Source organism: Oncorhynchus mykiss, chromosome 6 (assembly GCF_057628025.1).
Source record: "Oncorhynchus mykiss isolate SJ-2025 chromosome 6, ASM5762802v1, whole genome shotgun sequence".
NCBI classification, from domain to species: domain Eukaryota; kingdom Metazoa; phylum Chordata; class Actinopteri; order Salmoniformes; family Salmonidae; genus Oncorhynchus; species Oncorhynchus mykiss.
In genome coordinates, this window is record NC_143027.1 from 23,089,199 (window position 1) to 23,113,768 (window position 24,570).

The window sequence follows — 24,570 nt, forward strand, 5'->3', positions numbered from 1 at the left end:
TACTGGAGGGAGAGAAGGAGCCCTCTTCTCCTGTAATTTACAACAGGGTGTGAACTGTCAAACCGGCCCAGTTCCCTCTTCACCTCTTCTGTGGGTGAGAGAAGGTCTGGTTATTGTAACCATTGCCAAGCTGATCTGACCCATTGTGATCCTCACAGGACAGTCATGACAAATGTAATTGTATTTAATATCTACATTTGAGTGCTTTAAATGATAGTTCATAGAATATGGCCATTTGCTTTTACTTACAAACAAGTTATTCCAATGGTATATGTGCATATTTTGCAAGGAGGAGAGTAGATTTGAAAGTCAGACATCAAAAACAAAGACTCGACATTTTGCATCTCCCACTTTGGGCTGGATGTGTAGTTTATACATGCATAAACATAATGAGTGACAGCTAGCAAGATGTACACAGGAGAGAGAGAGAGAGAGAGAGCAATGATGTGGTGCACATATCTGCACATGAGTCCACTTTTGGCTCGTGAGTGCTACTTTCAGAACTACTGGCTAAAAAGTATCAGAATCTCTTTTAAGTGATGTGTAGTTGATCTAGACCTGCCCATGAAAACATTACTCAAGCCAAGCGCATGGATGTCACACCTGAGGAATGTGTAACTAAACATACAGATCACACTGAGCATTCTCTTGTAGCTTCAGGCAGTTTCCTCTGGTTGCATAAGAGCAGACAACTGCGAGGGAAACCGGCTCATAGGGAGTCTGGTCCACTGTGGTACTGAGGCAGAGGCATTGACAAGTCACAGTAGTGAATTGCTACCCTCTCTTCAGGGTTCCATCTGAAGAGAGAACAACTACGGAGAGTTCTCTATCAGAAACACATGATCATGTGTAGCAGTATAGCCTACCTAGCTGGTATTACAATTGTAGCCTGTTCTTGTTCTAGATGCTCATGTGCTTTTGACACGTGTTCATTATCTCAGGACACGTTCAGCCTACTGTGCAAGTAAATATAACTTTCAGAGACCAGTGAACAAACAATATTGACAAGAAAAACCTATGACAAGGGTCTTCTGTTAAAGGAAAAGAACAAGGGTAATAAATACTATACTTTATTTAAATTTGACAGCTTTGAAAACATGTTTAATAGAACCTGCCTCTGCATTGAACTGTACAATCAAAATAAAGATACAAGCAGCTCTCATTATAACAAACTTTGCTTTTTGAACTGAAGTCTAGAATTGGCCAACATAACAAAACTGTCTGGTCAGGTCACTAGGCCAGTGGAGAGCCAGACATGGACATCATGGGGAAGCTAGCTTTGATATAGTGCCATCTGACAGGGAGAATTGCTTGTACTTTAAGGTTGGTGAGGTTGTCAACCTCTAGTGCCATAATGCTTACAAAAACATTTGTCATCCAGTGCAGATGCCTTTCATCTCCCTGCGCAATATGAAAGGCATGCAGGGTATTGTTAATGATGAAACACCTGATAGCCAATCATTTTTTTCCTAGTTAGGGGAGAGCCCTTGAAGCAGGACAGTAGCCTTCAGTGAGGGTGCACCATTACATCAACAAGAACACCACCAAGGGTACCTCAGATGATACACAGAATATGAAGGATTCTAAGATCATGTCATACTTTTTCAAGCCTTAAAAATAATAATAATAGCTTGTTCATTCACATATGTCCCATGGTGAAAAGCATTGAACACATTGAAAGGGAATGAGAGGTCTCCGATCAGATGGCGTAAATTAAGACAGCAGGGCATGGTGGGAAAAGTGTGAAATATGGCTACTTGTCAGTTTCTGCTCTGTGTTCATTAGTTGTTTAAATCAACATGTGCATAACACATGTTACTCTTAAAATGTTGCTGCACACATGTTGTAAATGCACAATGAAAATCTGCAATTAAAGATTAAATAAGTGACCTGATTATTATCACTTAATGAAATGTCCTATTGGAGCTTTACAGCAGGGGCAACTGATGAGACAAGGAAATGCTGATTGTGAACAATTATGCCTAAAGCTAAATTGAAGCTGTGCGCAGTCCAGATTCCCACCAAACAAGTTAAAAAAAAAACATGGTCACCTGACCAACATCCACTGTGAGCTTTCAGATATGCTTTCTTTAACCTTGTGCGTAAATGGTCATTACCATTGCATCCCAGTGGATACTGAAGAAAGCTGTGTAGCCTAGATAAAATAAACATTCAACATGTATACAATATAAAATCAGACAGGCTAGAGGTTACTATATCACACAATAACCTTCCACATCACTTGCAGTCACACCCTTTGCATCACAGCAGGAGTGAGTACTTCCGGCGCCGACAGAGATGGCCACCTCACTTCGCGTTCCTAGGAAACTGCGCAAGCATTTTGCTACACTCGCATGCTAACCATGTGTATGTGACAAATACAAATTGATAGGTTTAACAGAAACATCAAGTCAAAATGTCCCATTCTTAGAAACAATTAACTTGGTCCATGTACAACCCAAATTGCACTCAAATGTATTTTATAAAGCCCATTTTGCAAGAGCAGTCATCAAAGTGCTAGACAGATTCCCAGCCTAAAACCCCAAAGAGCAAGTAATGCAGATGTAGAAGCACAGTGGCTAGGAAAAACTCTAGAAAGGCTGGAATCACCTAGAGGAACCAGGCTCTGCCGGGTGGCGATTATAACAGTACATGGCCATTAAGGCCATATCGTTCTTAAAGACGTTTAAACGGTCATAGATGACCAGCAGAGTCATAACCAAAGTGGTTATAGAGGGTGCAACAGTATAACACCTTGTGAGTAAATATCAGTTGGCTTTTCATAGCAGAGCGTTGAGAGTGAGAGAAAAAGAGTTGAAAACAGCAGGCCTGGGACAAAGTAGCGCTTCCAGTGAACAATCAGAAACTGATATGCAGCAACGGCACCTGGTCTTCATACAATCCATTAGATCAGTCAAACTTAAAATGTCACTTGTCCAAAAATCGACCAAAACATTTCAACAACATTCATTCACATCACATAGACACATGCCCTTATGCCTACATAAAAAAGCTTGCCCTTCAATATAATTTATTATTAATTTGATTTGTTTAATCTGAGTCACTGAAAGTTGTTTTTCGAGGCCTTATTATTCAGACTTGATGGTAGATCTTAAGGATTCTCCTGCCTGTGAGTTCTCTAACTTTATGCAGCTCACTCTACCAATCCCTGCTGGTACCAGAGAGACTAAGGGATCCCCTGCTACTAGATCACCAATATGTTGCTAGAGGGCAGGACACCTGACAGTCCTGCCTCCTCAGTCTTTCTCCAAGTGGACAAGAGTGATGAGTGTGTGGACAGTGGTGAGTGATGATATTGAACCTTGAAGATTTACTGTTTGTTACTATTGCTTGTTGTTATAATGGATTCTGTGTTATACAAGTCCTTTGCTTATGTCATCATCTTATACAGTCAATATTATTATTGCTTGTGCTATTACTCCTTTTATTCTCATGCAATGTTTATTATGTACAGTATATTCATTAATCTCTCATCTCTGTACATAACCACATCCATCTCATATGTCCTCTTGAACTAAAGTTCTCTATTGTAGATAACTGAGGTTGCCTTATTCCTCTGACCGGGACAGGGGTCAGCGAGTCATGGACCAGTCTAACTGGAGAGCCGCTCTCTTTCAGTATCGTATTCCGATGTTACTTACGGTCTTCAAATCAGCTCATGATGGAACACTCACATGTACGATCCATAGATTTTCATTCCTGACCCAATCAACTTTTGACTGGCTACTACTGACCCAGATTCTTAATCTCTACCTTCTGGGCTTTGTTTTACAGCCCAAATAACAGACTTGTTCCTCATGTGAGAGCCAGAGCTTCATCTTCAACACGACTACATCCTTTATCCCATTGAACAGGGATTAGGTCAAAGACAACTAGAGACTTTCCAAGATCGATACTTTGCAGCAGGTAGCCTAGCAGATGTCAGACAACCCTCTGCTTTATTCATCCATGTCTTCAGTCTATTAAAGATTAACACTCAGTTCTGATGGTGAAGTCAGTGCATGTATTGTCAGTGTTCCATCTGAGAGATGGGCCTGATTGAATCCTGGAGGAATTATGGTCTCAGGAGGGCAGCTCAGCCACCAACATCAGTCCTTAATCCCCGCCAGCAGGAACCAAAGCAGTCTGACATCTTTAAGAGGCAGACAAGAGGAAACTCCTAATTTCCCTACTAGCCTCCATACAGTCTCTAGTTTGTGTACTCTGCCACTATTGACAGCAACACAGTGATGTCATCTGGCTTTCCTCCTGTGGGAACGAGAAAGAGATCCAGTCAGGAGGATGAATGGACTGAGTTTGGGAACAATCAAATGTATCATCCCTAATAGAAGGAAAACTATTTAAAAAACAAGGGATCAGTCACTTCTTATTCCTCTCTGGGTGTCATTCTCCCTGAAGCAGGGCAGGAATAGAGCCAATGGACTGAAATGAGGACTACCTTGGCTTTGTCTCCAATTTCCACTCACATGAAGTGATAATCATTACCTCTTACATTCAGTCCATTGTCACAGGCAAACTGTGCAAAAGGTGACATGTAGTTGGGGTTGTATGCCAGAACATGGGCCTGCTCTGCAATGCTCCTGGCTGTCTGCTGGATACTCTCATAGTTAGTGTTCTGCAAAAAACAAAATGGAGTATAGTGTTAACATTTTTGGAATGTCTCGTTCCTCCACTTCAATACTCTACTTACTGTAAACATGTTTGTTGCACACAGGTACTGCAAGGATTTATGAGAGGGTGTACCTTGAGTTTTCTCAACTCCTGTAGGATCATGTGTTCGGGCATGTTGTCGAAGAGGCCATCTGTGGCTGTGAGAATGATGTCCCCCAACTGGACGTCAAAGGAGGAGCTGTCTGCAGCATCAGGACTGAAGGGGCACAGAGAGACACTGAGTCAGTGTGGAAGTCTTACAAGAGCATATCAACACAACATAGGGAAATAAGTCTTGCGGCACATTAGTTACCCGTCATGATTATACAGTGCCTTGGAAAGCGGCCTTAATTCTCTCTGCCCCAGACTCCCCGCCAGTTATGGCTGTCATACAAACCATTTGTAACCCAGCAGTCTTTCCATTAAGGCTTTAGTAATACAGGTTTCAAAATAATCATGATTACAGTCACAGATTTAGCTCTAAATAAAACAATGAACATCTTGTCTGCCCATCAAGGGCTAAACATTCTAGATAGATATATATATATATATATATATATATAAATATAAATATATAAATAAGACACATACATACATACATACCCACCCAGGTCAAATAGGTCACACATTTAGACAAACTGTTTATTCTGTATAGAGGTAAACAATGGATATCCTATGCACTGAGCACAACCAAGCCATATTATATAAACAGGTACGTTTAGGTTATGCTTGTGAATAGGCCTATTCTTATTCTACATTGACAGTTCAGCTCCAGTCCATGTGAGCAGCTCTAAATACGCAGCAGGTAGCCTAGCGGTTAGAGCGTTGGCACAGTAACGAAAGGGTCGCTAGTTCGAATCCCTGAGTCGACTAGGTGAAACATCTGTCAATGTGCCCTTGAGCAAGGCACTTGTCCCTGGAGCAGTTAGGGTTGCCATTAATAACGGCAGACCCTGGCCGTGAGCCCATGGGGGGAATTGGGATAAACAAAAAAACATTTCCAATTCACACATGCGCATAATGTGAAATAGGACAAAACACCTACCAAATTAAATAATCTCACTGTTCTAGAATACAGGGGTCAGAAAGCCTTTGGGCCAGCAGACCTGGGATTGGCTGCTGTGAGGAGGGCCCTAAGTTCACCCCTCTGTGTGTCTGATGACACTTTAAGCTGGCTGGGACAGTAGCAGGGATCCAACACCCACCCCACACTGGAGTATCTAGCGCAGCTGATGGCATGCGACAGCAGCACACGGCCCCAGCCGCCCCTGGCCTGCATGCACACTGACTGTGGCAGTACAGATCAGTCAATAAAGCTGCAGCAACACTGGACAAACCAGGGAGCAGCTCAAAGGCTGAACCAATGCTGAGACTGAGGGGCTCTGTGCTTCAAAGCCAAACCACAGCTTCTTTACAATAAAAAAATATGGCTTCGACAGAATCCACTGACCTGTCATTGAGGACAGCCCCCTCTGCCTCAGGCGGGGCGATAGAGAGCTGGAAGGGGGTGTTGAAGTAATGCTGCTGTTCATCGGAGCGGTGCACTACCTCTCCTCCCCGCACCACCAGGAAGCCAGAGTCTCCCAGGTTGGCTGTGTGCAGCCTGTGACTCTGCCGGTCCAGCACCACGATACAGGCCGTGCTGCTGCCTGGAGGGAAACACAAGAGTATGAATATATGGGTGGTGTAATGGGGATTTTAATGTTTGTGCTGTTCTAATAACCAATTTCTGTGTTCATGCAAGTGGCTGACTGTACAAATGATCACTATCAGTAGCTGCAATTTGCCCAGACCGTGTTTGAAAACCAACGAAATCTCAGTTTCAAGGGCTCAGCTTAGAGAGAAAGAAGCCTTGTGAGGTGCTGGTCTGTCACATGTTATGAAACAGTATTGGTTGGTCACATTTATATACACACTGCTCAAAAAAATAAAGGGAACACTTAAACAACGTAACTCCAAGTCAATCACACTTCTGTGAAATCAAACTGTCCACTTAGGAAGCAACACTGATTGACAATAAATTGTGCATGCTGTTGTGCAAATGGAATAGACAACAGGTGGACATTCTAGGCAATTAGCAAGACACCCCCAATAAAGGAGTGGTTCTGCAGGCGGTGACCACAGACCACTTCTCAGTTCCTATGCTTCCTGGCTGATGTTTTGGTCACTTTTGAATGCTGGCGGTGCTTTCACTCTAGTGGTAGCATGAGACGGAGTCTACAACCCACACAAGTGGCTCAGGTAGTGCAGCTCATCCAGGATGGCACATCAATGCGAGCTGTGGCAAGGTTTGCTGTGTCTGTCAGCGTAGTGTCCAGAGCATGGAGGCGCTACCAGGAGACAGGCCAGAACATCAGGAAACGTGGAGGAGGCCGTAGGAGGGCAACAACCCAGCAGCAGGATCGCTACCTCCGCCTTTGTGCAAGGAGGAGCAGGAGGAACAGTGCCAGAGCCCTGCAAAATGATCTCCAGCAGGCCACAAATGTGCATGTGTCTGCTCAAACGGTCAGAAACAGACTCCATGAGGGTGGTATGAGGACCCGACGTCCACAGGTGGGGGTTGTGCTTACAGCCCAACACCGTGCAGGACGTTTGGCATTTGCCAGAGAACAAGATTGGCAAATTCGCCACTGGCACCCTGTGCTCTTCACAGATGAAAGCAGGTTCACACTGAGCACGTGACAGACGTGAGAGTCTGGACACGCCGTGGAGAACGTTCTGCTGCCTGCAACATCCTCCCGCATGACCAGTTTGGCGGTGGGTCAGTTATGGTGTGGGGTGGCATTTCTTTGGGGGGCCTCTCGCCAGAGGTAGCCTGACTGCCATTAGGTACCGAGATGAGATCCTCAGACCCCTTGTGAGACCATATGCTGGTGCGGTTGGCCCTGGGTTCCTCCTAATGCAAGACAATGCTAGACCTCATGTGGCTGGAGTGTGTCAGCAGTTCCTGCAAGAGGAAGGCATTGATGCTATGGACTGGCCCGCCAGTTCCCCAGACCTGAATCCAATTGAGCACATCTGGGACATCATGTCTCGCTCCATCCACCAACACCACGTTGCACCAGACTGTCCAGGAGTTGGCAGATGCTTTAGTCCAGGTCTGGGAGGAGATCCCTCAGAAGACCATCCGCCACCTCATCAGGAGCATGCCCAGGCGTTGTAGGGAGGTCATACAGGCACGTGGAGGCCACACACACTACTGAGCCTCACTTTGACTTGTTTTAAGGACATTACCACAAAGTTGGATCAGCCTGTAGTGTGGTTTTCCACTTTAATTTTGAGTGTCACTCCAAATCCAGACCTCCATGGGTTGATAAATTTGATTTCCATTGATAATGTGTCATTTTGTTGTCAGCACATTCAACTATGTAAAGAAAAAAAGTATTTAATAAGAATATTTCATTCATTCAGATCTAGGATGTGTTATTTTAGTGTTCCCTTTATTTTTTTGAGCAGTGTATATATACAAATAAAAAAAATAACCATTTAACTGGGCAATGATTAATTAATTCATGCAAATATAACAAATATAACTTGTCTGTGTATAGCCATATAAGACACCTGCTGGGACTGCCCAGGTAGAGCTCCTGATTGACATGTGTACATTGAGTTGGTTGGAACCTCTCAGGTGCACTGACAAACAATTCATTTAAGATTGACTTCAGGTGTCCCTGTGTAAGAATTTCCACAACAGTGATTCTATCTGTAACTAATGAAGTTGAATAGATTTCTCCCCAATTTCGTGGTATCCAATTGGTCTTGTCCAAACAGTCTTGTCTCATCGCTGCAACTCCTGTGCGGACTCGGGAGAGGCGAAGGTCGAGAGCCGTTCGTCCTCCGAAACACAACCCAACCAAGCCGAACTGCTTTTTGACACAATTGCCCACTTAACACGGAAGCCAGCCACACCAATGTGTCGGAGGAAACACCGTACACCTGCCAGCCAAACTCTCCCCTAACCCGGGCAACACTGGACCAATTGTGCGCTGCCCCATCGGCCTCCCGGTCACGGCAAGCTGCGACAGAGCCTGGACTTGAACCCAGAATCTCTAGTGGCACAGCTAGCACTGCCCTACACCACTGCGCCACTCAGGAGGCCTTGAAACGATCAAATTGAAGGAAACATAAAAGTAAACCGAACCGGCGAAAACATGGCTCTGTGTGCAGCCACACCCTGCTAATGAGTCATCTAGTTTGGACCACCAGAATGTGCTATGGGTGCTCCATACAACACCCTCACGCTCTGACTCTCACTCCCGTTCTTGAATGTTTTTCCAATAGTAATACAATTACTGTTGGCCTCATGACCGCAATTGAAAAATACAACTTATTTGTCTTCTACAAGCGACATGGGATGAAAAAGTACAGACCACCGAGACCGACCGTTCTGGACTCCTTACGCAGTTCTTTCTCCCACATGTTTCTGCCTGCTTCATTCTAGCAAAGCACTGATCAAGACGAGATTCTGGAGCAGAGTTGCAGGTAGTAGGAATAGGCTACTAGTCTTTACATAGTAACAACAAAAATAGTAAGAGGCATGCAGCAGCTGTCTGACTCATGATGCAAATATCCTATCTAAATAGCAGCGCCCCGTGCCACTTAGTCTAACCACACAGACTGAAAATAACAGCCCATCCCATGACTGTTCCCTCTACTGCAGTGGTTCCAAAACTTTTTAGGCCCACGACACCATTTTGATATCTGAAATTTCCCAAATGTGAAAGAAATGTACTTAACAGCCAATGTTAACTTTATTTGGGGCTATGGTAGTCAATTGAAAAACATTCTAAACGTATTTCTGATTGTGCTGGTGTGTTGAGAAGACATACTTTTAATGTGGGGCTGTTTTAGACTAATTTGCGATTGACTATGTTTCTTCTCACCACCACTAATGAGATGGGTGTGGCTTGATGCATGTCGCGTTGGAGTTTCTCAAAGTCAGGGGGCGTGGCTGACAGCGCGCACCTCATCTCTGCTGTAACATCCAGCCCAGAACGATATTTGGTTTTAAGACGAGAGCACTGATGGTGCTTTCAAGGCAACTGGGACCTCGGAAAAATACAAGGTCAAATCATGACGTCAGTGATCATGTCGGCTGTTCACGAGTTGGAATTCCGAGTTGGTTGACTTCAAAATGTTCCATTCGAAACTAGTTTTTAATTAAAATTTTTTTTTTTTTAAATGTACCCCCCTCCCCCAGAGTTCCCAGTTGTTTTGAACGCTGCATTAATTCTCAAAGAGAGACAGCAGGGTATTCCCTTGGAGTAAGGAACCAAAACTCCTCCGTAGTGATCCGTGAATCCATTCGGTCACATGACAGCTCGATCAGCTGTTCGATTTCACTTACCGGCATGTCTACTGAGCCAGGATCACAGCCAAACAGATTGGGAAGTAGGTTCCAAAGTGGTCTTCCAAGCGTTGGAGGTGAGCAGTCATTACTCAAGTGGGACACTTACTGATGCTGTTTTCTGTTAGAAACATGCACAGCCGAGGGAAAGGGGCATCATTCGCTTTTGAAAGACTCTCCAATAAGAAAAATGTCGTTCCTCTGAAACCACTGATTCGGTCACTTATCTGTAGAATGTTTTTGTATTTCCCCTGCATGCTTGCGTTCAGTTTCCTAAATATTCCTTCTAATTACACAGAAAGCCAAGGCTTTTTGTTTGTGAATGATTTCTTTATGAACTGTTGTCATTGTGAATGACAACCATTCCTCTCTCAATACAAAAAATCTTTCCAACACTCCCCCTTGATAACCACCAAGCCTCCATGTGAAATAGAACATTATCATACTCTGATTGCAAAAATATGTGGAGATATGAGAACAGGCATGTGTGCAGTGGATGTGGTTTGATGTACATTGAACAAAAATATAACCACAAAATGTAAAGTATTGGTCCCATGTTTCATGAGCTGAAATAAGATTATTTTTTCCATATGCACAAAAAGCTTCTCTCAAATGTTGTGCACAATTTTGTTTACATCCCTGTTAGTGAGCATTTCTCCTTTGCCAAGATCATCCATCCACCTGACAAGTGTGGCATATCAAGAAGCTGATTAAACAGCATACTTACAGAGGTGCACCTTGTGCTGGATACAATAAAAGGGCACTAAAAATGCACCGTTTTGTCACACAATGCCACAGATGTTTTGAGGGCGCGTGCAATTGGCATGCTGACTGCAGAAATGTCCACCACAGCTATTGCCAGAGAATGTTATGTTAATTTCTCTACCATAAGCCGCCTCCAACGTCATTATAGAGAATTTGGCAGTACGACCAACCATGGGCCAGCAGTTTGCTGATGTCAACGTTGTGAACAGAGTGCCCCATGGTGGCGGTGAGATTATGGTATGGGCAGACATAAGCTATGGACAAAGAACACAATTGCATTTTATCGATGGCAATTTGAATACACAGATACCGTGACGAGATCCTGAGGCCCATTGTTGTGCCATTCATCTGCCGACATCACCTCATGTTTCACCATGATAATGCACGGCCCCATGTTGCAAGGATCTGTATACAATTCCTGGAAGATGAAAATATCCCAGTTCTTCCATGGCCTGCATACTTACCAGACATGTCACCTATTGAGTATGTTTGGCATGCTCTGGATCCACGTGTACAACAGCGTGTTCCAGTTCCCGCCAATATCCAGCACCTTCTCACAGCCATTGAAGAGGAGTGGGTCAACATTCCATAGGCCACAATCAACAGGCTGATCAAACCTTTGCGAAGGAGATGTGACCACCATTTGCCTCAGGCAGTGCGTCACACCAGATACTGACTGGTTTTCTGATCCACGCCCCTACCTTTTTTTTTTAAAGGTATGTGACCAACAGACGCATATCTGTATGGGTCCCAGTCATGTGAAATCCATAGATTAGAGCCTAAATAAATTTCAATTGTCCGATTTCCTTATATGAACTCTAACGAAGTACAATCTCTGAAATTGTAGCATGTTGGGTTTATATTTTTGTTCAGTATAGTTTACAATCAATTACCTGCTGCAGTATATGTCAGTTCTGTGCTCAGCTCGTTTGCCACCAGTTGCTCTCGGTGTATCATACAATGCTTCCATATGGCAGAGGGATACAATGGTCAAGTGCAGCCTTTTCCCATGATCCAAGGGTGCTGTGTAGTTGAATTATATATATATATATATATATATATATATATATTTTAGATTTGAATAATCTTTCATTTTACACTACCGGTCAAAAGTTTTAGAACAGAGTTTAATTTTTACTCTTCTCTACATTGTAGAATAATATGTGTTATGTCATAGTTTTGATATGGAATCATGTAGTAAGCGCAAAAAAGTGTTAAACAAATCAAAATAAATGTTATGAGAATCTTCAAATACCCACCCTTTGCCTTGACAGCTTAGCACACACTTGGCACTCTCAACCAGCTTAATGAGGTAGTCACCTGGAATGCATTTCAATTAACAGGTGTGCCTTGATAAAAGTTAATTTGTGGAATGTCTTTCCTTCTTAATGCATTTAGGCCAATCAGTTGTGTTGTGACAAAGTAGGGGGGGTATACAGAAGGGCTATTTGGTAAAATACCAAGTCCATATTACAGCAAGAACAGCTCAAATAAGCAAAGAGAAACGATATCCAATCATTTCTTTATGACATGAATGTCAGTCATTGCAGAAAATTTGAAGTACTTTGAAAGTTTCTTCTAGCGCAGTCGCAAAAACCATCAAGCACTATGATGAAACTGGCTTACATGAGGACCGCCACAGGAATGGAAGACCCAGAGTTACCTCTGCTGCATAGGATAAGTTCATTAGGAGTTGGCAGCCCAAATAAATGCTTCACAGAGTTGAAGTAACAGACATCAACTGTTCAGAAGAGACGGTGTGAATCAGGCCTTCATGGTCAAATTGCTGCAAGGAAACCACTACTAAAGGACACAAATAATAAGAAGAGACTTGCTTGGGCCAAGAAACACGAGCAATGGACATTAGACCGGTGGAAATCTGTCCTTGGGTCTGATGAGTGCAAATTGGAGATTTTTGGTTCCAACCGCCGTGTCTTTGTGAGACGCGGTGTGGGTGAACGGATGATCTCCATATGGGTATTTCCCAGCGTAAAGAATGGAGGTGGTGGTGTTCTGGTGTGGGGGTGCTTGATGGTGACACAGTGATTTTCTTAGAATTCAAGGCACACTTAACCAACATGGCTACAACAGCATTCTGCAGCAATACGCCATCCCATCTGGTTTGGGCTTAGTGGGACTATCATTTGTTTTTCAACAGGACAATGACCCAAAACACACCTCCAGGCTGTGTAAGGGCTATTTGACCAAGGAGAAGAGCAATGGAGTGCTGCATCAGATGACCTGGCCTCTACAATCCCGACCTCAACCAAATGGGGATGGGTTGGGATGAGTCGGACAGCAGAGTGAAGGAAAAGCAGCCAACAAGTGCTCAGCATATGTTGCAACTCCTTCAAGACGGTTGGAAAAGAATTCCAGGTAAAGCTGGTTGAGAAAATGCGTGGCTATTTGAAGAAACTGAAATATATTTAACACTTTTTGCTTACTACATGATTCCATGTGTTATTTCATAGTTAACATCTCCACTATTATTCTACAATGTAGAAAATAGTAAAAATAAAGTAAAACCTTTGAATGAGTAGGTGTTCTAAAAGTTGACCGGTAGTGTATATTTAAGGTTAATCACAATGCAATGATTTTGATATAAAAAGACGATATGATAGATCTATCCATCTATATTTTGTATATACACTACAGTGCAAAAGTTTGGGGTCACTTGGAAAACAAGGACATTTCTATGAAAACATACATGAAATGAGTTGCAAAATGAATAGGAAATATAGTCAAGGTTGACAAGGTTATAAATAATGATTTTTAATTTAAATAATTGTGTCCTTCAAACTTTGCTTTCGTCAAAGAATCCTCCATTTGCAGCAATTACAGCCTTGCAGACCTTTGGCAGTCTAGTTGCCAATTTGTTGAGGTAATCTGAAGAGATTTCACCCCATGCTTCCTGAAGCACCTCCCAAAAGTTGGATTGGCACTTCTTACGGTCAAGCTGTTCCCACAACAGCTCAATAGGGTTGACATTCTGTGACTGTGCTGGCCACTCCATTATAGACAGAACACCAACTGACTGCTTCTTCCCTAAAAAGTTATTGCAAAGTGTGGAGCTGTGCTTTGGGTCATTGCCCTGTTGTAGGAGGAAATTGGCTCCAATTAAGTGCCGTTCACAGGGTATGGCATGGCATTGCAAAATGGAGTGATGGCCTTCCTTCTTCAAGATCCCTTTTAACCTGTACAAATTTCCCACTTGACCACCACCAAAGCACCTCCAGACCATCACATTGCCTCCACCATGCTTGACAGATGGCGTCAAGCACTCCTCCAGCATCTTTACATTTTTTCTGCTTCTCACGAATGTTCCTCTTTGTGATCCGAACACCTCAAACTTAGATTCGTCTGTCCTTAACACTTTTTTCCAATCTTCCTCTGTCCAGTATCTGTTCTTTTGCCCCTCTTAATCTTTTATTGGCTCGTCTGAGCATCCCGGAGTTGCCTCTTCACTGTTGACGTTGAGACTGGGGTTTAGCGGGTACTATTTAATGAAGCTGCCAGTTGAGGACTTGTAAGGCGTCGGTTTCTCAAACTAGACACTAATGTACTTGTCCTCTTGCTCAGTTGTGCACCGGGGCCTCCCACTCTTTCTATTCTGGTTAGAGACAGTTTGCGCTGTTCTGTGAAGGGAGTAGTACACAGCGATCTTCAGTTTCTTGGCAATTTCTCACATGGAATAGCCTTCATTTCTCAGAACAAGAATCGATTGACAAGTTTAAGAAGAAATGTATTTGTTTCTGGCCATTTTGATCCTGTAATCAAACCCACAAATGCTGTATCTCCAGATACTCAACTGGCCTAAAGGGCAGTTTTATTGCTTCTTAAATCAGAACAAAAGTTTTCAACTGTGCTAACATAATTGCAAGTGTTTTCTAATGATCAATTAGCCTTTTAAAATTATAAACTTCGATTAGCTAACACAACGTGCCATTGGAACACAGGAGTGATGGTTGCTGATAATGGGCATCTGTACGCCTATGTAGATATTCCATAAATAATCTGCCATTTCCAGCTACAACAGTCATTTACAACATTAACAATGTCGACACTGTATTTCTGATCAATTTGATGTTATTTTAAAAAGGATATATTTTTTTGCTGCTCTTTCAAAACAAGGACATTTCTAAGTGACCCCAAACTTTTGAACGGTAGTGTATATTTTTTTCCTTCAGATTTTGGCAATTTTCCCACGACCCCATTTTCATATCAGGCGACCCCGCTTGGGGCCGTGACCCCTAGTTTGGAAACCGCTGCTCTACTCTAAATGCCTAATCTAGTAAGCATGAGGCTGACACTAGTGATTTATTTTTGCACCAACCTCCAGGTTCACAAAACAGTGTTCCTCAAGGGATGGCTTTACTCACCTAGCAGAGGCACTTTGTTCTGTAGGAGCTCGTAGTAGCTGCTTGTGAGGACGCCCACAGGGTTGCCTGGAACAAAGCGTCCCTCCTTTACCAGCCGCTCACACGTCTTCATCAGGGTCCCTGAAAACTGGGATGGGTCCACCCCGTAGTCTCTCCAACCCCCCACCCCATCTGCAACGCCTGAGGAGACCAAACAGTTTGGTTTAAAAGAGGATAACACAGGATAGGAAATAATCAGGATTGGATTATGATTATTCTTAACACTCCTGACTAAGACATTCCCACAGGACTACAGTTTCTTGGCTGAGACGTTTTCTACAAAAGGAACAGGTCATATTGGTCGGAAACAAGAACTAGACGTTGTCACACAGCTGTAACGGGAGAAACAATAGGCACATACACCAAAACAATGCACCAAGTGTACAGCATAACAGTGCTCAGAATAGTTTTTATTTGACCTTTATTTAACTAGGCAAGTCAGTTTATAACAAATTCTTATTTACAATGACGGCCTAGGAACAGTGGGTTAACTGCCTTGTTCAGGGGCAGCACAACAGATACGATCTCGCAACCTTCCGGTTACTAGTCCAACCACTAGGCTACCTGCCGCTCCGAATGAGACAAGGGACACTTCAGATAAACATTTCTTTGACCTGCTTATTATTACGAATGGTCAATTTGACAAACAGGCCTATTTCCTGGAATAATCTCCATTGATCATTTGGCCAGTCTGGTACATAAACAACTTTTACTGATAACTATGCAAAACTGGAAGTTAGACATTATCTGCAGTTGTCAAGTTACATTATCAACAAGCCCCTACACTAGCTTGAGGTCACATTATCCCACTTCATAAAAACATGAAACATTTGTTTTCTCTGGTATTAGAAATGTCCCTTTGCCTAAAGTGTGAGAAGTTAGTCTGGCAGTCCATGTTTGTCCTAGAAAGGCAAGTCTATCCAGCTGCTTCCAGACACTATAAAAATCAGCTCTTGCTGTGACCATACAAGGAGGGTTCTCCCTCATTCTCTCCCTGCCAACCTGAGGCTACCGGTAGTGACAACGAGGAGACATGGCATGCCTCACAACTTCCTCCCAAACCACACAGAGAACAACATGTAGCCTCAAGTGGATGGTGATTTTCTATCTAGTCAAGGGGGATTTTCTGGCTTTTGTTATGGCCGGGGCAATTCCACGGTAACAGAATTACGTGGAGACGCCGATGTCTTCCCTTTAAAATGTATGCCAAACTAAAACCAAAGTTCAACAACCAATACAACCCTATGCACAATGACTATTTTGAACAATTGACAAAGTAAATGAAAACGTTGAAAATAATGTTTTAAATGCCGGGAAAAAAATAAAACATATTTTGCAAAACTAACAGAATTACAGTAAAATCTCCCTCAGTTTTATTCTGGTACCAAACTTTGTACCTGCACAGTTCTTCCAGTAAATGTTTTTTTTTTTTTTTAAGTTTGTGGAAATTGTTAAAAGTAGCCGAAGAACAACATCCCAACCGTGAAGCACGGGGGTGGCAGCATCATGTTGTGGGTGTGCTTTGCTGCAGGAGGGACTGGTGCACTTCACAAAATAGATGGCATCCTGAGGTAGGAAAATTATGTGGATATATTGAAGCAACATCTCAAGACATCAGTCAGGACATTAAAGCTTGGTTGCAAATGGGTCTTCCAAATGGACAATGACCCCAAACATACTTCCAAAGTTGTGGCAAAATGGCTTAAGGACAACAAAGTCAAGGTATTGGAGTGGCCATCACAAAGCCCTGACCTCAATCCTATAGAAAATGTGTGGGCAGAACTGAAAAAGCGTGCGAGCAAGGAGGCCTACAACCTAACTCCGTTACACCAGCTCTGTCAGGAGGAATGGGCCAAAATTCACCCAACTTATTGTGGGAAGCTTGTGGAAGGCTACCCGAAACGTTTGATCCAAGTTAAACAATTTAAAGGCAATGCTACCAAATGCTAATTGAGTGTATGTAAACCTTGACCCACTGGGAATCTGATGAAAGAAATGAAAGCTAAAATAAATAACTACTATTATTCTGACATTTCACATTCATAAAATAAAAGTGGTGATCCTAACTGACCTAAGACATGGAATTTTCACTCTGATTAATTGTCAGGAATTGTGAAAAACTGAGTTTAAATGTATTTGGCTAAGGTGTATGTATACTTATGACTTCAACTGAGATATACACACACACACACTACCCTAAAAAGGCGTCAGCATGCTTCAGCTCGCCTGGCGCCTAGTCGAACTTTAACGAGCGTGTTTGCATACTCACTTAAAAAGACCTTCACTTGAAAAATGAGAAGACACGCAGCAATAGTACTGTTTGTCCATTTTGAGACACCATAGCAACTATATACTTCCTCAAAAGAGTCAGAATTTGATTGGACGTTTTTGCCAAAAAGATTTGTCGCACAATTTTACATTAAGATGTTTGGTGCAGCACTCGTTGAATGACAAATACTTTACTGAAGAATCTCCAATATTGACCAATCACCGACGAAGAGGTATAGACTTTGGTGCCGAACTTTAGCTTTATTTTGGCACTTACCTGTATATATGAATGTGTTGTAACAGTGTTCTCCTGAGGTCCAGGACCAGTTAGGTACACCCTATATATTGTGGCCTGGGGTAATGTGTGAATGAAAAACCAAATCTGTCTGAGAGGGACTGGTTGTAGCCTACATAGTAAAAACTAAATAAACAAGCAAGAGAAAAAAAGAAAAGGAAGCCCCCCCCATTCACGTCACCGGGCTGTAGATGAGTGGTTTGAGAGCTTAAAGTTCCTCGGTGTCCACATGACTAAGGATCGCATACAACACAGTCGTGAAGAGGGCATGACAACACCTCTTCCCCCAAGGAGGCTGAAAATGTTGGCATTGGTCTCCAAAAAAAGTTCTACAGCTGCACCATTGAGAGCATCTTGACTTGCTGCATCACCGCTTGGCATGGCAACCGCTTGGCATCCGACCCCAAGGCGCTACAGAGAGTAGAGGGTTCACCCTCTGAATGGCACATACACAATCCATGTCTCAAGCAAAAGGCTTAAAAATCATTATTTAACCCGTCTCCTCCCCTTCATCTACACTGATTGAAGTGGATTTAACAGGCAATATCAATAAGGGATCATAGCTTTCATCTGGTCAGTCTCCAGGAAAGAGCAGGTGTTCCCAATGTTTTGTACACTCAATGTGTGTACATAGTGCATTCGGAAAGTATTCAGACCCCTTGACTTTGTCCACATTACAGCCTTATTCTAAAATGGATTACATTTTTTTTTTTTATCCTCAATCTACACACAATACCCCATTATTAAAGCAAAAACAGGTTTAGATTTTTTTTGCAATTTTATAAAAAATAAAAACATAAATAGTCATTTACATAGGTATTTAGAGCCTTTGCTATGAGACTCGAAATTGAGCTCAGGTGCATCCTGTTTCCATTGATTGGAGTTGACTGGAGTCCACCTGTGGTAAATTCAATTGATCGGACATGATTTGGAAAGGCACACCTGTCTATATAAGGTCCCACAGCTGACAGTGCATGTCAAAAACCAAGCCATGAGGTCGAAGGAATTGTCCGTAGAGCTCTGAGACAAGCTTGCGTCGAGGTACTGATCTGGATTGGGTTGAGGTGCAGATCTTGGTCAGGGAGGTGACCAAGTACCAGATGGTCACTCTGACAGGTCCAGAGTTCCTCTGTGGAGATGGAAGAACCTTCCATAAGGACAACCATCTCAGCAGTACTCTGCCAATCAGGCATTTATGGTAGAGTGGCCAGACAGAAGCCACTACTCAGTAAAAGGCACATAACATCCTTCACATAACAACTCTTTGGCCTGAATGCCAAGCATCATGTCTGGAGGAAACCTGGCACAATCACTACGGTGAAGGATGTTGGTGGCAGCATCATGCTGTGGGGATGTTTCAGTGGGAGGGACTGGGAGACTGGTTAGGATCTAGGGAAAGATGAATGGAGCAAAGTACAGAGATCCTTGATGAAAACCTGCTCCAGCGCGCTCAGGACCTCAGACTGGGGTGACGGGGTACCGTCCAATAGGACAACGACCCTAAGCACACAGCCAAGATAACACAGGAGTGGCTTCGGGATAAGTCTCCGAATGTCCTAGAGTGGCCTAGCCAGAGCCCAGACTTGACCCTGATCACAAAAAAGCTGTGCAGCGATGTTCCCCGTCCAACCTGAAGATCTGCAGAGAATAATGGGAGAAACTCCAAATACAGGTGTGCCAAACTTGTAGCGTCATACCCAAGAAGACTCGAGGCTGTAATCGCTGCAAAAGGTGTTGTGTAGACTAAGGGTTTATTTATTGAATCAATTTTAGAATAAGGCTAACGTAACAAAATGTTGGAAAAAATCAAGGGGTCTTAATACTTTCCGAATGCACTGTATCTACCTCAATTACCTCAAACATTGAATCGGTACTTTATATAGCCAAGTTATCTTTACTCATTGTGTATTTATTTTCTCTCTTTGTATTATTGGGACTGGCCAGTAAGTAAGCATTTCACTGTTCGTCTACACCTGTTGTTTACAAAGCATGTTACAAATAACATTTTATTTTCAGTCCTAAACAATTGCCAATACTCTCCATCTGTCTAATATTTTCTTAATGTGTCCATAAATGGGTATGGCTGCCCCCTCTCATTACAACTCTGAAACTACTACAGGCAACTCGGACTTCCAGGACCCCTCAAAGGGGAGCAGAACAAGGCTGATACTGAGATGGCAATGATGGCAGATAACCCAGTAAGCAGTAAAAAAAAATATTGGCTTGAAGCAGTTCATTATTTTCTTGGCTTGAAGCTAAGCGAATAGCTGTTAACGCATTGGTCATTACAATAAAAGGTTGTGTCCCTGTTTTTTATTTTTATTGTTTGACAATATGCAACAGTAAGGTTACAAACTAGCTAGCAAATGTGCACTGTCTGGCCTGTTAGCTAGCTATCAAGCAAGCTAAACAACCTGGAAGGTTACATCACTTTACAGAATAGTTGTCAATGTAATTTATGTATTTTTTGCCAAATTAGTTTGTTACTCACCCAAAACATCGGCAGATCTATGTCGGGCAATAAAGCAAGCGTCGTCGCCATAGCACATCCCTTTCTTCAAGATACCTTTTCGAAAATCCTTCCCAAACCCGCATCTTGCCGTTACCAGGCTGTAGTCACCGCTATCCGTTTGAGAGAGTCCGCCAATAACAGCTCTGGCAACAAGTCTACCGTACGAAAGTACGGAGAACATCACATACACACCAGCTCCTACTAAAGCGCCAAGCTAGCTAGTTTAGCGCCGATGTAACCACACAATATTGTCTTGCTAGCGTTCTACTGTGATGCTTGGACTAGTCAGCTAGATAACCTGACAATAACATTAGCCACACACAGACAAAGCCGCGCGCAAGCTGATGTGATAACGCCCCCAGACGAGACGTGTATTCTTTAGTCTGAAGAGTTCTTGCAAATTTAGTGACGCCTGTGCCGTAATTCAACGGAGATCACACATCCAGATCCCAACAGACGTTCCAAGTTTGTCATAGCCATCGTGCCTGTAGAACAGCCCACATTATACACATCTGCGACTGGGGGAGCGAGCCAGAGTTATCTACTCTGTTGTGGTCTTGTGACTGCTGACGTCCATCTCATTACTTCTTCTTTGAGGAGGTTTCACGGCGGCTGGCATCCAATATATTGCATTACCACCACCTACTATATACTTTGCTTGACAAATAAATAAACACATGCCATAACACTACACTAACAAAAAAGGTTATAATAATACCACCCTACTCCACTATTTTAATATATTTAGTCCTACCTCATGCCAAGTGAATTAGGGGTCTAAGGCACTGCATCTCAGTGCAAAAGGAGACAGGACAGTCCCTAATTAGAATCCAGGCCTAATCACATTCGGCCGTGATTGGGAATCCCATAGGGCGGCGCACAATTGGTCCAGCGGCGTCCGGGTTTGGCCGGGTTAGGACGCAATTGTAAATAAGATTGTGTTCTTAACTGACTCGCCTTGTTAAAGGTTAAATAAAAAATATAATGCCAACAACCTGAAGGACGGGACATCACTTAATTAACACACCCTGTAACTCCTCGGATGTCAAGTCTCTCACACTCAAATACCTCTCTGCAGCTACCACAACAACCTCAATTTTCTGCGACTTACCTACTTATCACACCTAGGAACCTCCCTCCTACACACAGCTGCCACATGCCCATAAGCTTTTTATTTGTAATTTTTATTTATTTAACCAGGTAGGCTAGTTGAGAAAAAGTTCTCATTTACAACTGCGACCTGGCCAAGATAAAGCATAGCAGTGTGAACAGACAACAACAGAGTTACACATGGAGTAAACAATAAACAAGTCAATAACACAGTAGAAAAAAAGAAAAAAAGAGTCTATATACAGTGCCTTGCGAAAGTATTCGGCCCCCTTGAACTTTGCGACCTTTTGCCACATTTCAGGCTTCAAACATAAAGATATAAAACTGTATTTTTTTGTGAAGAATCAACAACAAGTGGGACACAATCATGAAGTGGAACGACATTTATTGGATATTTCAAACTTTTTTAACAAATCAAAAACTGAAAAATTGGGCGTGCAAAATTATTCAGCCCCCTTAAGTTAATACTTTGTAGCGCCACCTTTTGCTGCGATTACAGCTGTAAGTCGCTTGGGGTATGTCTCTATCAGTTTTGCACATCGAGAGACTGACATTTTTTCCCATTCCTCCTTGCAAAACAGCTCGAGCTCAGTGAGGTTGGATGGAGAGCATTTGTGAACAGCAGTTTTCAGTTCTCTCCACAGATTCTCGATTGGATTCAGGTCTGTACTTTGACTTGGCCATTCTAACACCTGGATATGTTTATTTTTGAACCATTCCATTGTAGATTTTGCTTTATGTTTTGGATCATTGTCTTGTTGGAAGACAGATCTCCGTCCCAGTCTCAGGTCTTTTGCAGACTCCATCAGGTTTTCTTCCAGAATGGTCCTGTATTTGGCTCCATCCATCTTCCCATCAATTTTAACCATCTTCCCTGTCCCTGCTGAAGAAAAGCAGGCCCAAACCATGATGCTGCCACCACCATGTTTGACAGTGGGGATGGTGTGTTCAGGGTGATGAGCTGTGTTGCTTTTACGCCAAACATAACGTTTTGCATTGTTGCCAAAAAGTTCAATTTTGGTTTCATCTGACCAGAGCACCTTCTTCCACATGTTTGGTGTGTCTCCCAGGTGGCTTGTGGCAAACTTTAAACGACACTTTTTATGGATATCTTTAAGAAATGGCTTTCTTCTTGCCACTCTTCCATAAAGGCCAGATTTGTGCAATATACGACTGATTGTTGTCCTATGGACAGAGTCTCCCACCTCAGCTGTAGATCTCTGCAGTTCATCCAGAGTGATCATGGGTCTCTTGGCTGCATCTCTGATCAGTCTTCTCCTTGTATGAGCTGAAAGTTTAGAGGGACGGCCAGGTCTTGGTAGATTTGCAGTGGTCTGATACTCCTTCCATTTCAATATTATCGCTTGCACAGTGCTCCTTGGGATGTTTAAAGCTTGGGAAATCTTTTTGTATCCAAATCCGGCTTTAAACTTCTTCACAACAGTATCTCGGACCTGCCTGGTGTGTTCCTTGTTCTTCATGATGCTCTCTGCACTTTTAACGGACCTCTGAGACTATCACAGTGCAGTTACACACAGGTGGATTGTATTTATCATCATTAGTCATTTAGGTCAACATTGGATCATTCAGAGATCCTCACTGAACTTCTGGAGAGAGTTTGCTGCACTGAAAGTAAAGAGGCTGAATAATTTTGCACGCCCAATTTTTCAGTTTTTGATTTGTTAAAAAAGTTTGAAATATCCAATAAATGTCGTTCCACTTCATGATTGTGTCCCACTTGTTGTTGATTCTTCACAAAAAAATACAGTTTTATATCTTTATGTTTGAAGCCTGAAATGTGGCAAAAGGCCGCAAAGTTCAAGGGGGCCGAATACTTTCGCAAGGCACTGTACATTGTGTGCAAAAGGCATGAGGAGGTAGGCGAATAATTAACATTTTGCAGATTAACACTGGAGTGATAAATGATCAGATGGTCATGTGCAGGTAGAGATACTGGTGTGCAAAAGAGCAGAAGAGTAAATAAATAAAAACAGTATGGGGTTGAGGTAGGTAAATTGGGTGGGCTATTTACCGATGGACTATGTACAGCTGCAGCGATCGGTTAGCTGCTCAGATAGCAGATGTTTAAAGTTGGTGAGGGAGATAAAAGTCTCCAACTTCAGCGATTTTTGCAATTCGTTCCAGTCACAGGCAGCAGAGAACTGGAAGGAAAGGCGGCCAAATGGAGGTGTTGGCTTTAGGGATGATCAGTGAGATACACCTGCTGGAGCGCGTGCTACGGGTGAGTGTTGCCATCGTGACCAGTGAACTGAGATAAGGCGGAGCTTTACCTAGCATGGACTTGTAGATGACCTGGAGCCAGTGGGTCTGGCGATGAATATGTAGCGAGGGCCAGCCGACTAGAGCATACAGGTCGCAGTGGTGGGTGGTATAAGATGCTTTAGTAACAAAACGGATGGCACTGTGATAAACTGCATCCAGTTTGCTGAGTAGAGTATTGGAAGCTATTTTGTAGATAACATCGCCGAAGTCGAGGATCGGTAGGATAGTCAGTTTTACTAGGGTAAGTTTGGCGGCGTGAGTGAAGGAGGCTTTGTTGCGGAATAGAAAGCCGACTCTAGATTTGATTTTAGATTGGAGATGTTTGATATGAGTATGGAAGGAGAGTTTACAGTCTAGCCAGCCACCTAGGTACTTATAGATGTCCACATATTCTAGGTCGGAACCTTCCAGGGTGGTGATGCTAGTCGGGCATGCGGGTGCAGGCAGCGAATGGTTGAAAAGCATGCATTTGGTTTTACTAGCGTTTAAGAGCAGTTGGAGGCCACGGAGGGAGTGTTGTATGGCATTGAAGCTCGTTTGGAGGTTAGATAGCACAGTGTCCAAGGAAGGGCCAGAAGTATACAGAATGGTGTCGTCTGCGTAGAGGTGGATCGGGGAATCGCCCGCAGCAAGAGCAACATCATTGATATATACAGAGAAAAAAGTCAGCCCGAGAATTGAACCCTGTGGCACCCCCATAGAGACTGCCAGAGGACCGGACAAGATGCCCTCCGATTTGACACACTGAACTCTGTCTGCAAAGTAGTTGGTGAACCAGGGAAGGCAGTAATTAGAAAAACCGATACCGATAAGAATATGGTGATTGACAGAGTCGAAAGCCTTGGCCAGGTCGATGAAGACGGCTGCACAGTGCTGTCTTTTATCGATGGCGGTTATGATA

At 43.1% G+C, this 24,570-nt stretch overlaps 1 protein-coding gene across 3 annotated transcripts; it reads right to left on the reverse strand.

Moving 5' to 3' along the window:
• Positions 1 to 1,069: 1,069 nt before the first annotated feature.
• Positions 1,070 to 21,075, reverse strand: LOC110525530 (protein phosphatase PTC7 homolog). 3 transcript variants are annotated; one of them, XM_021605718.3, is made up of 6 exons: positions 20,256 to 21,075; positions 15,163 to 15,342; positions 6,122 to 6,320; positions 4,765 to 4,888; positions 4,507 to 4,636; positions 1,070 to 4,269 (listed from the first exon to the last, which is right to left on the reverse strand). In XM_021605718.3, exons 1-6 carry the CDS (start codon positions 20,455 to 20,457, stop codon positions 4,211 to 4,213), a joined length of 894 nt encoding a protein of 297 aa, XP_021461393.1. In that variant the 5' UTR covers positions 20,458 to 21,075; the 3' UTR covers positions 1,070 to 4,210. The 3 variants fall into 3 exon arrangements, with proteins under 3 accessions (XP_021461393.1, XP_021461394.1, XP_090093395.1); XM_021605719.3 differs by having other exon boundaries at positions 4,514 to 4,636; positions 20,256 to 20,870; XM_090237269.1 differs by lacking the exons at positions 15,163 to 15,342; positions 20,256 to 21,075 and adding an exon at positions 9,042 to 9,161.
• Between the last annotated feature and the right edge of the window lie 3,495 nt (positions 21,076 to 24,570).

Coding starts and splice junctions, on each gene's coding strand:
- LOC110525530 (XM_021605718.3), bottom strand. CDS start 20,457: ATGTTCTCCGTACTTTCGTACGGTAGACTTGTTGCCAGAGCTGTTATT. Junction 6,321..15,162: donor GAACAAAGTGCCTCTGCTAG/GTGAGTAAAGCC, acceptor GTTTCCCTCCAG/GCAGCAGCACGGCCTGTATC. Junction 4,270..4,506: donor CAATGGACTGAATGTAAGAG/GTAATGATTATC, acceptor TCGTTCCCACAG/GAGGAAAGCCAGATGACATC.